The sequence below is a fragment of the Monopterus albus genome, unplaced genomic scaffold, assembly GCF_001952655.1.
Source record: "Monopterus albus unplaced genomic scaffold, M_albus_1.0 scaffold60.1, whole genome shotgun sequence".
In the NCBI taxonomy this organism is placed as follows: Eukaryota; Metazoa; Chordata; class Actinopteri; order Synbranchiformes; family Synbranchidae; genus Monopterus; species Monopterus albus.
Window position 1 is genome coordinate 461,776 of NW_018127940.1, and position 17,937 is coordinate 479,712.

Here is a 17,937-nt window from a genome sequence, read left to right on the forward strand (position 1 = left end):
GAATCCCACGCATCTTTTATGTTCGTGAAATTGACAATATGGGGAGAATTTTTCCCCGTTTCAGAAGGGTGTCCTTTTGCTTTTTCCACAGTGGATAGATGAGACTTTTTCTTCAAAGCCTCCCAAAGCTGTGTGTTTAATCACATTAGAGCATTTCCCGCACAGCCTCGGTGTGGTTGCAGGGCTCAGGTTTAAAAACCAAGCTGTGGGTTTCAATTTTTACCAGCAATTTGTACAATTCATGGTCTGCTGTGAGGGACAGGTTCCTGTCTCACCCTCACATTCCTCTCTTCTATTATCAGCAGTGACATTAAATGATAAGATTAGAGTTTTAGCATTAAACCAAGGCCATGGTTCCAGTCTGTACAAAATACCATCAATAGCATCTTTAATCTCCCTCTCTGCTCTCTTTGCACTTTTGAAATGGGGAATTTTTTTTACTGATTTCACTGCTCTTCTTTATAGTGGATTAGTAACATTAATTCATTTGTGCTTGTTGAAAAAGTAGGACCTTCATCTTCTAAAGTCAACACTTCACCTAAAATCGGATACTTCAGTATAACTTGAAGTTATACTGAAGTATATGACCACGTATAAAAGAACGAGGGACAACGCAACTTCAAAATGCTGCATCAGTACAAGAGTGGCTGCACCAAGATTTAGTCATGCGGCCGAAAGATCTGTCTTGCTCTGTCTCTGTCTGATGGTTTTTGCAATTTCTGTTGATGAATGTCATTGATAAAACCTCACAGATATTAATCAAACAGAATAACAGAAGGGTATAGTGTTTCCTTATTACATAAATCTACCAGAATTTAGCATTTTCCCCACATAACTAATAAAAGCCTTTTTTCTTTTCCTAATGTTTGTCCATCTATCTGTTAGTTAATCTATCCATCTCTACCTGCTTATCCTAGAAGGTCTCTGGGTGTGCTGCCACTGGGTGAGAGGCAGGATACACCATGGACAAGTCACCAGTTTATCACAGGGCTGATACTTAGAGATACCTTCACTCATACTCACACCTACAGGTCATTTTAAGCCACCAGGTGACCTAACCTGCATCTTTTTGGACTGTGGGAGGACACCTATGTAGATACAGGTAGAACATGGAAACTCCATACAGAAAGTCCCTAATTACTGTAACTAATAAAGCCCCCTTCAAACGTGCACCCCTTTATCTGATGGTAGTCTGTTGGTGTTTGAATAAGCAGAATCAAAATATCAATCTTTCATAACACTTTCAACAACAGCTTGCCACTGCAATTTTTAGCAAGTGCTAATCAAACTTGATAAACTGCATTTTTGTTGGGAACTATTTTCAGCTGTGGATTAATACACGTTTAGTGCTCCCACAAGATTTCACACAAGCAGCGGATTTTGTTTAAAATAAACTACAGCAGCCACGTTCACTGTAATGAAGGAAAGTGTTACTGAGTGCAGTGGTGTGGCTTTGTGATGTGTCTCTAATAGGACAAGAGTGAAGCTATATGGTGTAAAGGAATAACATATATCAGGCTTTGGAGACAGGCAATACTTGTTGTCTCATCAATGAACAATTGATCTCTAAAATATCAAAAGACTTATCCTTCAGCATCCTCAATAAAAAGCCCATATGACTTTGAACTCTTTCACAGAGTAACATCAAACGACGCCTAGGACTGCAAATCTCTGTTTGCATTTGGCAGGGTTGTTTTGTATGGATCGGTGAGTGACAGGCAGCATTCTGTACACCTGAGCGGTAAGAGCTTACTTGAGTCACTGCACAAAGAGCCACACTCTGTGAACAAAGAAAACCGAGTTCTGCGGTAAAAGGAGACAGCAAGGTGAATTTGTGAGAGGAAAAATAAAGAGAAAACATTATGTTCTTAAATTATAAAGCAAACAATGACACACGATAACTGCCAGCTTCTTTGTGCTTTCAGCTGAAGCTTTAAATCAATACCACCCTTGATTAAGTACAATTATGGACAGTTTCCCTTTTATGATACAGACTGACAGTTTGACAGAGCCCATCAATCAACTGACTCTGGAGAAATCTACACTATAGCCACACACACTACAACACACATTTTCCAAAGACAAATATGGGATGTAGCAGTAAAGATGAGGCAACTGCTGCTGATCTATTACTGTGTTTCACTAGATTGTACGGTGCGGGACTCTTGAAATGGTATAACAACAAGCAGCTGAACATCTCATTGTCTGAAAAAAGAAACAACAACAAATAAACAAATAAAAAGAAAAGCCAGGACCTTCGCATATAGAGCTCTTGCTACACTGCTCAAAGAAAATTGTATAATGTAGAAGAACAAAATAGCAAAGTGAGATATGAGGAAAGAAAATGCTCAGGACAAACTCATCTTTCCATAATCCCATAGTCTCCGTGCTCCCACCATCCTTTCCAACCTCCAATTACAAAGAGCAGAAATGCCTCGCTTTTCTCTCCTCCGAAATACACAGGCTCCACATCAGAACTCAATTTGGTTTGGTAATGAGATGGCGCTTGTGCATTTCCCCATGCAGACAGCCCAATCTTCAATTGCCAGCACACATGAGGGCTTTGCTTAGTAGGAAGGCTCTGAGGAAATAGACTGGCAAAAGTGTTGCCTTTTTTCATTTGGATGAAACTTAGATATCACCTTGTGCAGGCTTTTCAAACTGACCTTGAGAAATTTACGAGATCTAAGCACAAGCATACTTTTAACTAGGGCCTTGAGTATATATACTTTTTATGTGGACCCCAGGGTTACTTCAAGTGATGTGAACAAAGGTTTTATAGCACACTGGTCAAGACACCACTTACAGCTTCAAGTGGAGTGGATTCTCTTTTTGCATGTGAATGGCACTGTTCATAATGGGTTTGTGACTTACCATCGTACAAAGTCACTCTTTAACTCAAGGTGTCCTATAGCACGTGTTACATGCTTTTTCTAGTATATTTATTATTTAATACATTTCTTTTCTGTTTGTGTGTGTTTTAATTAGCTACAAACCACATAGAGTTCAAAGCTGATCCAGCTCAGCCCCCAACGCAGTCTAACATGACTGAACTTGAGCCAACTGAGAGAACTAAAATCAGGCTGTACAGTGAAAGATCCTTGGCTTACGGGCTTCCCTGTTGTCCTCCACCAGAATGCTTCATCTGTAGGACAAAACGGTTTTGTGTGGAAATGCTGACAAGAAAGCTCAAGAGACATCTTGAGTCAAAACATTGTTTAGAGGCAGAAAGATCCCTTGAAAACAAGTGTCTTTTTTTATCCTTGAAAACCTAAAATCGAAGCCAAGTTTATTTTGGAGCAGACGTAATGAAATTAATTTAACCAATTAACAATTAATTGCAGTTGATTGTTTAATTTAATGCAATATCTATCTGCACAGCCACGTGAATCAAATGACTTAGCTGTTTTCTGAGATATATGAAGGACTGACATGAAAAGAAAATCAGTTTTTGAAAAGTTTTGGAAACAAAGGAGAGAAGCTGATCCCTCAATGATACCCCCCTTCACAAACTAAACTTTTAAGTGAAGCAAGTTGATTTTTTTATATTGTGCTAATATAAATGGAAACCAAAGGCTGCACAGAACATCCAAATCAATATAAAATGTATGGTACTGTTTATAAAAATTGAAGTTAAAGAATAGTTTTCTGTTTGTGCTAGGTTTTCAAACACGTCCCTGGATGCCCTACATATCCCTGTAAAGAGAGACTTGTCCAGATCACCTGGCAGGGGATTAAACAGTCTGATTTACACTCAGTTCAAGTAAAATGACTATCTACTACATTTTTAGTGTGGCCAGAGAGGACTGGACTTACGTAGTCATCATATGATTCATGTGTGGCTGCTAACAGCGGGGGCCTGTATCCAGCACTCCCTGCTGTCCCCCAGGCTCTTGAAGCTTGTATCTCCCTCGCTAAAACAGATGTGGAAGGTTTGCTGTGCGTCGCCACCGTTGTCCCCCGAGGTGCTGCTGCACTCCCTCCTGTGCCTCTGTGGCTCCTGGGAAAGCAATCAAATGAACAAACATGGCATGAATTTGCCCTAGGAATCTCACTCCATGACACCTGTAAAGAAGATGCTGTGATTTCAATGAAAAAGTGAAGTTACTATAAGATATTAGGAAATGTGTTCAGTCCCTCTTATCGCTGCATATGTGCAGGCTGCACAGCTGGTGGCTGTCAGACAGTATGCTCAGGTGAAACACAAGATTAGTTTAACCTCTGCTGGCACAGAGGTAGATCTTGTAATGTAATCAGAGGGCTGAGGTGTGCCACTTGGTGTCTTTCTCTGGTCTGTAAACATGCCTGTGGGATGCAGTATGGTTATTTCAATAACATGATGGAGCGATGTTATGACTGTATTTGTCCAAAATCTCCATTTGCCTGAATCTACTTTAGTTGCAGTCAAACAGCTGTACTTTTCAAGAGGAGGAAAGGCTTATTTAACAGTAGAGAGATTTTAAAGGCTAAATAACTTGGCATGAGGAATCTAAGGTGGATTTATTTTATTTATTTTTATTTATGGAAATGCTACTGTCCAGCGGCAGGACCACCGAAAGGACTGCAGGATGGATTTAGCATCGCAAAGCCGTTTATTGTCTGCTAACATACTTTTTAACAGCAGCATGGTTTAGGTAGGCCAGGATACCTTTCTTCCTCTGAAACATCCTTGACTAAGTAACAGCCCACTGGGATCCAGAAATACAGACACCCAAAGGAGAACTACTGGTTCATATTTTTCATAGAGATTTACAATAATCGCTTAACTGTGTGCCATAAGTAGAAAATCTGGGTAGGGAAGTGATGGTGGTGCCGTTAAACTGGGAGTGCCCCCTGTTACTGCTGCATTTAGCTCATCTGTATGTGCTACCTGAATTAGGCCAGGCGGCCATGTCAAACTGTAAATGCTTGCTCCTGAGGGACTGCCATGGCTCAGGTAGATTACAGACAATTTACTCTAAAAACTAACTATATGGAGACTGGAAGAGGCAGACGTTTCGCTTTAGGAGCTGCATGCACGGGTTAATCAAATGCTCTGTAGCGAATCAGGATGTAGCTGGTCCTGCATCCATTCTAAAACCTGCTGGAGCTGCCGTGCGTGGAAAAGAAGGCAAAGCAGAAACTTCTGGCACAACTTCACCCACTGCCATGGTGCATAGATGAGGAAAAATAAGATGAATTTTATAAATGTGTTCTATACAACACAGGTGTTTCCAAAACTTTGACCTTTTCAGTACACGAAAAACAAATAATATCTGAAATATCACGAGGACTTAAGTGGAAAAAACCTGTCACAGCTACGCCCTGAGGAAGAGAGGGTGCTTATATGAATATTGAAATAATTACCAGGGAAACAATTAATCTGAAAATCCACAATGACGACAGGTGCTTCCTTTTTATTATTAAATATTTATTTGTGATTCATAGCAGCCTAAGTTTTAGACACATTTTCTGGCAACTAATCAGTGCAATGTCAAAGGTGTACTTTCAGATGATTGCATAGCTGTAAGTAATTATCCTCAACAATCAGTTCATTCATCAGGAGGACTCAATCTGTGACACCTGGACAACATCTTCTGTGGCTGTTTTATCCCCTTCAACTTTATTTGGAGAAACAAATTATTAGTAATAAAAGAAATCAGGAGGATATTTCTACATGAAAACATTTAAAAAGAGCACGTGTCAACAATTTGATGCTTGGTTTTATAAACGAGTAACAAAACCAGGGTTTGTGTTTGTATATTTAGATTTGTGAATAAAGGATTTTGCCAACATTATACTGTAGAGGTCTTATTAAAGTAAGTATTAAATAGGTGTTTCTAAAATTTGATAAAATAACCCTGATGATGTCGTTAGGGCCTACCAGCATCTGCTGGACCAGTTCTAATCATTAGTTTTCTTTAAACTTCCTCTTGCATATATTGCTATAGGTCCCCCCCACCCCACTATATATGAACTCAATTTATACCTGTAAGATGAAGACAAAAACAGGATTTTTAAACCTATCAATCTGACATAGCCAACAAAGATTTGGAGCGAAGTGAATTTTACCGTGTGGATATTGCAGGCGCTGGTCTTACACTCCTCCCTTGTGCGCTCCTTCCTCTGCTCGAGTCATCAGAGCCATTCAACAGGGAGAGCTCTCTCAGTTGTTCCTGTCTGATTTCATCATTGTAGTCCTGCAGGAAAAAAATACAGCGTGTCTCATTATAAAAAAAAGAAAGAAAGAAAAACAAGGACATTTGTCTTCCGACTGCAACAGATGCTCGCCACAGCCGTAAATGTCATTAAATTAAAATTATCTTGACACGCACAGGAAACACATGGTGTTGCTTAGTGCCGAATACTTAGTGAAGAATGTTTTCTTTGCTTATGGATGCACACAAAATGCAGGGGAGAGATTAGTAATGTAGAAAAAAGACATTAAATATCCCTTATAAGAACTCGCCTTCTGGATGGCTCGAAGACAAAATGAATGTCAACAAAATCAGATTTTCCATCAATTGTAAAACCTTTATGTTGAGAAGAAGGAGGACATTAAAAGGAAATTAAATAAAAAAAAATTTTTTTAAAGTAACACAGAATATTCCTTATTTTGTCAAGACACAGGCTGTAATTGACATTTTCCACAACTATGTGTGAAATATTGTTATCTTGAGATTCTGCACCTCCTATTTTTCTCAGCCCGTATCAAACATGATAGAGATCATTACACAGCAGATAAGGAAGTGGACAAAGTAGTATTCATTATCTTGTCATTGCTGACAGATAAACAGGCTTATTTCCCCAGAAACACTTAAGCCACATGATTTGCTACCCTGGGAAAAGTGTTTCTGTAATGACAACAAAGCAGCAGAGGCAGCGACGGATTTAGTTTTTTTGTGTTTCTTTTGACTGAGTGACTGAGTGTCATGTACTGAAAGCAACAAAGCCCAAAAAGATTATGTCATCCAGAAGAAATTAGAGGTAAAAATGTAAGTTATTTCAGGTTTGACCCAGTTTGCACTTTGAGTTTTCATAACACAATGGGTTTGTGAGTGACTTTGCCTTGGTGTTCATTAATCATTACTTTTAAGTCTTTATAACCATGTACTGAATGACATCTTTGTGTGAGCATTAATCCAACCATTAAATTAGCTGCACACTGATTCATGAGATATGACTCTGTCCAGAGTGCACTGATAAGTGAAGAACTGGATAACATTAACGGGTGTGAGTTAGATTACAGCTCACATATACAGTATCATCTAATATTCTAGTGAATTAGTTTCACCTTTTCTTTTATTTAACAGCGTATTCCTATTATGTTATATCTCTAAGCTCACCGACTCCCCACTCAGTCATGAGGCCACTCTGTGATGTGCATAGTTTTGACAATGAATTGAATCAAATCTTCAACAAAAGCCTATTATTGGATTTATATAATTCTCCTGATCAGCAAAAACTGAGAAACTCGTTTATTGTCTAAATGACTGAAAAGCAGCTCTTTTCATTGATTCATTAACTTAATTTCGGTGGGTAAATTGACAGTCACACTTTTCCTCAGAACCTTTGCTCAGTGCAATATGAGCTGCTAATTGTCGACGCTCAAAGACCCTTCATTTAAAAACGTGTTTTGCTTATTTTTATTTCACTTAGTGTTTGAAATTCACCATGCAGAATTTTGTTTTTAAATTCCTCTGATGAAGGGGGAGAGTTTCTCTGTGGGGACTGTAAATCTCAGTTTGTGTATGCACACGAGCACCACTAGTTTGGTAGCCAGTATGCATCTTTAACAAGTACAGTATATGAAGTACATTTTGAATCCAGCAGTTAAAAACTTTAGAAATAAAAAACAATAAAAATAATACAATAAATAAATATTAATGCAGTAGATTCTATCTGGCTCTACGAAGGCACTTTTAGTAAATTAAACTTTATTGTGCTTTAAATTATCGTTTCAATCTTGATTTTGACCCTGGATTAACTCTTACAGTTATAGTCTCTCATTCAAGTGTTTTTGTTCATTGTGTTGCTTTGTGACCTTAGAACATGCTCTTGGATCAGTGATGCCAAATTACTGAGCAGAAAGTCAAAAGCATCACGCGATTCATGTGTAGTCTATAAATATGTGACAGAAAATGATGGGAGAGAGATGAGAAACTGGCAAAAGTGCCCAGCTGAAATTAAATCAGGGACATTGTGGTCAGAGTATACATCATACATTCCCAATACATTTTACACCTTGTACATGTAACACCAAACTTCAGCATTATTTCCACCCATATTGCTCTAATCGATATGTGAAAAAATGAGGATAATATACAGAGGATGCTGCACCGAAATGGCCCCTCATGTTCATTAACAGGGTGCGTGTCCTATCGGAACCATATGATACTCAGGTTTTGAAAATGAAATTTCTAAGAACTACATGTCACGGGAGAAGAAAGAAAATCCTCATGGTAGATTTCAAGACATCTGACACTCTACACACACATATGCTCCTCTTGTAAATGACTTAATAAGTCCTGTAGTGTTCTGTTGGGTGGAAGGAGACTGGCAGAGCTTTTAAATGGAAAACTGGCAGCTTCTCCAAAGCACAACAAATCTGCCAAAGCTCAAAAAAGTTGACTGTTGACAGAGGCATTAACACGAATACACAGATAAGCTGAGGGTGCTCCGGTCAGACTGTTAGCTCACTGAAATGAATTCTGGCCATGCATGACCTTCTTGCAAACACTTGATGCCCTTCACAGAGCTAAAGTTAGAGTTTAAGGGGCTGAAACATGAAGATACTGATACCATTCACTCTTGTGTCTGTCTACCTGCTATACATCTCTGTTACTGGCTGTGTTGATCTCTGATCTTTGTGCATTTTCTCACTCAAATGAGTCTGGTGAAAGAACTTCTCCTATATTCTTGGACATTTTTCTGGCAGAAATACAGATACAAATTAATTTAGCAATCTCAGTGGATTTAATCTTTAATTAAAGGAGATGTTGTCAAGCCAAGACCTCATCTGAAACCTCGAGGCATCAGATGATATGATTTTACTAAGTAAATACATTTCTCCAGCAGAAAAGAAGAAAATGAATCAATCCCAGCTTTTGAATAAACCCTGTGGCCTTTGTTGGATTACTAACATGGTTTAATGTGGTGTTCCCAAATTTGGTGGTTTACACTATAGGTGAAACCATAGTAGCTACTGACACTATTTGATCCATACTGCTGTTATTTCTATAATGAGATAGCTATGCTATTATCACACATGCCAGATGGATGCATGTCAGGAGATGCACTGGTTCCTTTGGAGGAGAGAGCAAAAAATGTTTATATATTCATAGACTGAGTAGATTTATGGCACATGGTGATGGTGAATAAATCAATTTCAATTTCCAAGCGCCAACAGAGAGTGTGTTGAACTGTATCTGCTTTTAGATCATCTCTCATAAAGGACTCAGACCATCCCCTTCCATCTGGATGACCTCACAACCCTCTCATATCTGGTGGACAAGGTGTTTCAGAAAAAGAGCACTGACACAGTTCAAGTTGTGCCATGTCTGTGGTAGTGATGCAGTGTTGTTGAAGTGCGTGAGATCCAACCCTGTTCCCTTACAGGCACACAGGTCGGCATCAACATGCAGGGACATATACAGTAGATTTCACAAAAACACTCTCATATTGCAGTAATGGCACCTGGATGCTGAGGCTGTTTCAGTCCTTAGAAGATGTTGTAAAAAAAAAAAAAATTCTGACAAGTCATTTAGACAGATTTTATTTTGGTTGTCTTTGTTAATATTTTTAGAAGCACCACTTTACACCTCTTGGAGACAGCACAACTTCTACAGTGCACAGCAGCTGTGGTTCATGGATGTGCATAGTACAACTCGGTTCTACTTAAATGAAAATGGCAATTTCTAAATACTATTTTTTCAACTAATAAAGGTCTAAAAATCATTGTAGCACATGGTGTCACTCATGACAATCTTCTCAAAGATGTACTTATCCTTCCAAAGCACAACAGGCTAGCTGAGCAGAGGCCCAGAAGCAACCACGTAGCACATCACACAGTTTAAAACAAAAAGGATCAAAATTGATGCAACAGAACTGCCTTTTTTTTTTATTCCATGCATTCCTACATTACACATAATATCCTACACTACCCACAATGCAAACTGATCGCTGAGAGTTGATGTAGCAGCTAATGTAGCCTCCAGCTCCTAGCCTCAGGCAGAGATGAGCAGTGGGGTACAGAGGTCTGTCTGGAAAACTGAATTCATTCTAACACCACCCCTCCAGACATTTTTTCATTTCCAATCTTGTTGTCTTTATCTCCAACCAACACTGATTCAAGTGGCCTTACTTGAACTTATCCAACTTCACACGGCTTCCAGTGGAGCCACAAAACGCATTACACAACTTCACAGTAGTACACCTCAGACTATGAGTTGTCAAAACAGTTGAGTTCCATTTAACTCCAACCCAATAAACACATTTACATTACTCTCCCTACTGGAAACATCGAATTACATGTTCACAGTATCAAGCTGTTTCAAGTTGTTAAATCCATGTTGACAATTTAAGGCCAAACAGATCCCCACTAGCGCTTAACAGCTGATTGCTGCTTCATATGACGTTGCACTCTGATAATACGCTTTTACTGCACAGTGCAACAATAAAAAAGATAAACAGCAGAAAGCACCTGCCGCTCTCCACCAGAGGCAGGAAACATCTGTTGCTAAGAATACTGACAGATGCCTTTCTTCTTACACTATGTGCAGTTTATTTGTAAATCCATAATGTCCCTGCAGCAGTGAGCATGTGCCATAAAAGCAATGGTATGGTCTTTATTTTTTACGTTTTATCGCCATGTGGATATGCACTAGTATAAGCTGAATTTGGGGACAAATGGATGTTTTCCCCCCTTTCTAACTTCACTAAATATTCTGAGGTTTTATTCATAGGCTACTCACAATAAAAAGACAATGTTAGGAAAGAAATGTATGATTAAGCAACAACACAGAATGTGATGCTTTCCCTCGTTATCTGTTTTCAGTTTGAATCAGCATTTATAAAAATAAATCATTATTGGAAGGTTTTATAGTCTACTTCTACTTGTCACTAACTGTTTTTGACCTTCCCAAATATGACAAACAGTGCGTTATCATCCAGCCCTTTTGTCACTGATTGAATCGGTTCCTTCCTATTTACCCTGCATTATTAGATCTGCTGGCAGACTGTCACAAAAGAATCAAATGTTGTCTTGACTAAACTGTCTCTGTTTCTCAAACATGTGTACCTATTTAAAAAGAAATGTATTACAGCCAATCCTGTGTGTACATTAATTTAAAAATGAGGCTGCACTGCTATGAGAGTAATTTGAAATGTGATAGTTTCCTCGACATATTGCAGTGAAGTCAGATTTGTCAGTCAATAAAACACAATTAAATGTGCCACTCAGAAATCTCAAATACATGACCTTCACTATTGTCAAAAACATCCTCATTTGTTGTCCATATTTCAATTGTCAGTCCATCCACCAGATGTCCTCTGACTTTTTCCGCTGTCCCAGTAACCTGACTACCCACACCCAGCACACCTGTTTTTGAGTTTGAATCCGGGTTTCTGTTGTTTACTACTCCAAACATGACAGCAAATGGTGGAACAGGAAGGCGCCCAAGCACTGCGGGACACCTTGTTTAGGAATATCGTGGGTACAGGTGAGCCAGTCAACACAGACAAAGCTTTGTCACTGTTTGCTAAGAGAAAGTTAGGTAATGCATCAAACCATTGTCGTCCAGGGTGGCAAGCATCTGTGCTTCAAGTACAGCATTTGAATGAATATTCAGCAGAGAGGTGAACACACTCAACCTGCAAAGCTCCCAATTAAAACAGAATTACTTCTCTCCTTGGCAAAAAAAACAAACAAAGCAACAACAACAAAAATAAAAACCTGGTTGATTGGTTCAGCTTGACCTATTTGTGCAGAATCAAATGATAATTTATTACTTTTTGGTTGTTTATTTGTTGAGTGAGGATTTAATTAGGCTAAATTGCATCATTGGCCTGACAGAGTGCTATATTTTGGGTTGTCTGTAGCCTTAACGTTGCTAGGCTAGCAAGTGTTTTCAGTTCATTTATAGTCCATGAGTCAGCCCGGAAAATGTCTCATTATCCAAGTTTAACTTGCAGGAGTTTCTGAAGACTTGCGTGACGTGTTTTGATATCACTGTGAAACTAAATTCATGATGGAAAATGAGTTTATAGCGCTGGCAGAAATGAACCAGGGTGAAAATCTGTCAAACAGCCAAAAATTACACTTCTAACAGATGAGCTCATAAAGACAGTCTGAAAAAAGTGAACTGTCAGAGAGAATGATTGTGAAAGCTTCAGCGGTCTGACAGGAGAGTGTGTCCATGACTGATAGACGAGGTATCACGTATTAGCCTACCATATTTCATATTTCACTAAGAGTAAAGGCTTCGATAATGACAACTCTATTTTACTTAGATCAGTGGGTTCTCAGGGAAACTTTTGCTTTCACACTCGTTTCTCAGAAACAGCTGCTGGAAGGGGGGGCTCTTAAAATCAGGGTTCTGCCAAACAAAACCTCTGCAACACCACCTTAACTGAACATGTGTTGTTCACGAAAAATAGTAGCATTTTTCTACTATGTTATAACTTTGGAAGATAATACCAAGTGTACTGCTGATCTAAGATGAGCAAGAGAAGCCCACTGACTTCTGTTTTTATGTAATGGGCTGGTGTTCATTGCACATCTTGAAGAGGAGTATGTCTGGGATGCTGACGCAAAACAGTAGTTCTGAGAAAATATGGTGTGCATTTACACCACAAGTCTGCAGAATGGAGCCTTTCACAAAACTTTTTATTATCATTTAGCCATGCAGACAGCTCCAGTATGTGCTCTGGATTAATGCAACATGGTACAGCAGTTCTGTTTTATAGGCTAATTTTTCATGCAAATTGTTGGCACTGGCAGGTAACACAGGACGAGTTCAGGTTAGGAGGGGCAGGAAGGCACTGAGGAGAGGAAACAGGCAACTGTGGTGTTAACGTTGTCTCATCCATTGTATTCACTTTAATAGAGTTACAGTAACTCTGAACCGGCTAACAGCCTGTAAACAGGAAACAAATATATAACTTTTACTTGACTTCCAATGAAATACTTGCCATTCTTTGGAGATTTGCAACAGTTTGAAGACAAAGAAAATCTGATATGGGAGACATGAATAGTGATTGCATAGAGAATGTGTCCTGAAAACCGCAAACAGAAACATCAGGAACTATAGGATTTTACTCCTTTTTTGGCAAACAGTGTAATTTCTTTGTATCTGAAAGGGCGTGAGCTGCTCATTGCAGATGCAGTATTGTCATCCTTGTGGCCCAGTGAGCAGACATTGCCTCAGTATTAGAAGATGCATGATCTCGATAAAGAAGGCTTTTGCAGCACCACTCCTATTAGGCTTGTCACATTTGCAAAGCTTGATTAATATTTACAGCTAAGACTCAGCAAGACTACACAACATGCACATTAATTATTGCTAAGTTCTCTGGGCTATACGATACTGGAGTGTTGCACGTTGTTTCATACTGGGCTTTAATTGCTGAATACATTATTTTTCATTTGTAAGTAAAGGGACACAGTGTAGAGCACTAATACAGGGGGAAAACGTCATGCTCATTTTTCATGTAAACAAATCCTGGATATTCCCAGGACACTGGATACTGTTAAGGTTTGCTTTATGATAATACATCTGGAGAAATGATCTAGTCAGCAGTAGTGACTGATGCTCATATACAACAAAAAAACTATTAAACTTACAGGAACTAGGAATTTTTTAATCTCCTCTAAGGCGTGACTCATGCGGGAATAGGCTTCTCCAGGTGGAGCAAAGACTTCAATTAAAACATGAAGGTCGTTACTCAGATGGGCATATTTGGCCTCCCCACTTTTCCTTAATTCTTCCTCCTGTGAAAAAAGAAAACAAAGGAAGAATTTGTGCTCATAAAATTCAAATGATTAGCATACATGTTTTTTTTTTAAATAGTATTATATAATGTCAATTATAATGCATTTCATGTTAAGAGCTTGTTTGGATTAATTACATTATTGCACGATGCTCTATAGCAGTGAGATACTACTTTGGAAGTCAGTTTTCCTTATTTGCAGATTGACAAAACAAAGAAGTTCAACTGTGCTGGCACACGAATGTTTGTATAAATATTCACAGCATCAAACAATATTTCAGTCTGGTCTAATGTTGTGGACTGACTGACACACAGACCGAGACTGTCTTCCCCAGAGCTGTGCTGCTGATTTGGTTAAAAATCCACATTCAGCCAGATGAAGTACTTCTTCTCCAACATTGTTTTGAGAATGAAGAGGTTTTGATCTGACTGTACCAAACAATTCCACCTTTTTTGCCTCTTTTTATCATAAGCGTCTCTTGAACATGCAGACTACAATCAACAATAACATTATGATTTAGCTTTAAGACAAGGAGACACTTGAGCAATCACTATAGTCATCACCAGGAAAACACTTGTACCACATACAAAAACATTTCTGAATGATATGTGGCCTTCTGCTCAATTTCTAGAGAATAATTGCAGCTCATCTGACAAAAAACCCAGAAAGAACAACCAACTAGATAGGAGAGCTCAGTCACAGACTCTGGCTCCAAAGATGCCCTTAGGGAATATTTTTCCAGTAAAAATGGCCTTTTGTGACTTGTTGATCTTATGAAGAACATTTTGTAGGCTCTGCTCCTGGAAATATTTAAATTAATAGGCATCTTTGACACAGATACAGTTATGTGAAAATATTAGGACACCCTTTGAAAGCATGTGTATTTTGTAACATGTTTTAATATATGGTTATTTAATCTCAATTTGAACAATACAGAGAGATTAAAGTAATACAACTAAACAAGTAAGTGTTACCTCCTTTGGCTGAAATAACTGCAGTGAGACGGTTCTTGTAGCCATCTACCAGTCTCTGACATCGGTCTGAGGGAATTTTACCCCACTCCTCAATGCAGAATTGTTTCAGCTGTGAGATGTTTGAGGGGTTTCTTGCATGTACAGCCCTTTTCAAGTCACCCCACAGCATCTCAATGGGATTCAGGTCTGGACTTTGACTCGGCCATTCCAGGACTCTCCATTTCTTCTTTTTCAGCCAGTCTTTGGTTGATTTACTAGTATGTTTTGGGTCATTGTCATGTTGCATGGTCCAGTTCCGCTTCAGCTTTAATTTTCTAACCGATGGTCTCACATGTTCTTCAAGCACCTTCTGATACACAGTAGAATTCATGGTGGATTCTATGATGGTGAGCTGACCAGGTCCTGCTGCAGCAAAGCAGCCCCAAACCATGACACTTCCACCTCCATGCTTCACAGTTGGTATGAGGTTCTTTTCCTGGAATGCTGTGTTTGGTTTACGCCAAACATGTCCTCTGCTCTGGTGTCCAAATAATTCAATTTTGGACTCATCTGTCCAAAGAACATTATTCCAGAAGTCCTGGTCTTTGTCAACATTCTCTCTGGCAAATGTCAGTCTGGCCTTGATGTTTCTCTTAGAGAGCAAAGGTTTCCTCCTTGCACACCTCCCATGCAAGTTAAACTTGTGCAGTCTCTTTCTGATTGTAGAGGCATGCACTTCTACATCAACAGTAGCCAGAGCCTGCTGTAGATCTCGACATGACATTTTAGGGTTTTTGGAGACCTCGTTTAGCATCTTGCGGTCTGCTCTTGGTGTGAACTTGCTGGGGCGACCAGACCTGGGCATGTTGGCAGTTGTTTTGAAAGCCCTCCACTTGTAGACTATCTTCCGGACAGTGGAATGGCTGATTTCAAAATCTTTTGAGATCTGTTTAAATCCTTTACCAGACTCATAGGCTGCTACAATGTTTTTTCTGAAGGCCTCTGACAGCTCTTTTGCTCTCACCATGGTGCTCACTCTCACTTCAACAGTCAGGAGCACACCAAACTAAAGGTTGGAGGTGTAGATGGGGCAAGCCTCATTCAAAATGCTGAGTAACGATCTACTAATTATGTGCACCTGGTGTGATATACCTGTGTGTGATTTGAGCCATTTTAAGAGGGCATACATGTGAGGGTGTGCTAACTTTTTCCTCAGTTGGAATAGGCATTTTTGTAGAATTACATTTACAGAAGATCTTGAAAAGACTTTTCTTCAGTTTTACTTGTTTAGTTGTATTACTTTAATCTCTCTGTATTGTTAAAATTGAGATTAAATAACCATATATTAAAACATGTTACAAAATACACATGCTTTCAAAGGGTGTCCTAATATTTTCACATGACTGTAAGTCACAAACTGTAAGTTATCCTAACAGTCAGTAAATGATTGGGTGGCCACTTTTGCCAAATAGAAGTGACAATCCTTGTGAAAGAGAGAGCGAGAGAGAGAGAGAGAGAGAGAGAGAGAGAAAATTATAGAAAGTCCTTTGAAAAGGAGGCAAAGAATCAAAGTACTTTAAGAGAAATCCCCACACAGAAATGAGAGAACAGGTACATTCAACAGTGCTGATAGTGTTTAGATACACATACAGTAAACAGCAGGGAGATTAAATGATTGGAAATAGGTGTGTGAGTCAGGGAGACACAGCGAGGGCACCTGATGGACAGGTGGGAGAAAACAAGTTCGATTAAAAAAGAAAAAAACGAACCTTCACTGAAACCTTACTGCCTGTGTGTTTATTTTCTTACACTGAAGTGGAGAGATCAGCTGATATAAACACAGACAACACATTGTAAAGCGGCAAGGCGCAGTGATCTTTCTGATTAAGGTCACTCTGTCTTCAAACCAGCAAAGTGTTATAACCTAATACCATCAAAACATTCCTGTACTGTACGTTTAGTGCTAGCTAGCAAATATTAGCATCCTAACATGCTAAACTATGATGATGATCATGGTAAATAGCATTGACACACCAGCTGATTAGCATTAGTACAGTCTCACAACAGCAGAATCTTACACTTGTAAAATAACATATTCTTACAAATATGCTATTTGTTCCTTTCTTGAATAAGAGTCCACAAAGCACAACATATTTTAATGATTAAATTAGAGCTAATGATAAATGGAAAGAAGTCTAAAGCACTGAAGTAAACACAAGATGTCTCCTACCACAAACTATACAAACATCTGATGACAAGAAAAGCCCATCACCTTTAAGTCTTAGCTCAGGCCCTGCAGGGCTCTGCCTGAGGCTTCATACAGGCCTTAGAAGCTTAAAAGATCTGTAACATACTGTAGCTCAGAGCCAGTCCTAAAAGAAACAAGTTCTCTCTTTACATCAGTTCTACACACAATCAGAAATGATGTCAGGCTTAGAGTGGACACTTCTACTTGTATCAACTGTAAATGTAGCTGCTGCAACAATGTAGAGCTTATTCAGTCCTGACAAAATAAAGACAGGTACGGAGGTTTTTTTAATCTGTACTCATTCATTTTGCACTGTAACCATGAAGTGTTGAGAGCTTAGCACAAGAGCCCCTTGACGGTGGCTGTTAAGAGGAGCGAGAGTGCCACTCGCGCAGTTTATTCACCCAGCCAATCTGTGGATTCAAACTGTTGTCCTTCTATCACAGGGCTGCTCTCTACCCTCTGGAGAAGTCAGCTCTAATTAAACATCACTCCTAAAATTTCAGCAGGCTTCACAACCTTTGTCAGGAAATGTAGGTCATTATAGATCAGATCAAAATGTGCAGATAATCATGAGGTGTTTCCGTACATTGTCAGTGAACTGTTAGGGAAAATGTTCAAGGGAGCAGCACTCACACACATATACTGTAGTTACCATGACTGCAGTATGTTTGAATGTTCAATCAGTTCATATTACAGAATATTTGCATTTAAAAATAAAAAAAAATTCTCCAACTTTGCAGTTTTTTGCTGTAAAAGCGTTAGCT

At 39.0% G+C, this 17,937-nt stretch overlaps 1 protein-coding gene across 9 annotated transcripts in view; it reads right to left on the bottom strand.

The window, feature by feature from the left end:
* khdrbs2 (KH domain containing, RNA binding, signal transduction associated 2) overlaps window positions 1-17,937 on the bottom strand; it is an 84,004-nt gene that overhangs the window by 39,394 nt on the left and 26,673 nt on the right. For 8 of the 9 annotated variants that reach the window (XM_020603146.1, XM_020603143.1, XM_020603145.1 and 5 more), the window contains exons 4-6: window positions 13,823-13,969; window positions 6,052-6,179; window positions 3,817-4,000 (exon numbers count right to left, since the gene is read on the bottom strand). In XM_020603146.1, the coding sequence (XP_020458802.1) occupies window positions 3,817-4,000; window positions 6,052-6,179; window positions 13,823-13,969 (459 nt within the window). The remainder of the gene's footprint in view (window positions 1-3,816; window positions 4,001-6,051; window positions 6,180-13,822; window positions 13,970-17,937) is intronic. The other variant, XM_020603150.1, reaches the window with a different exon arrangement.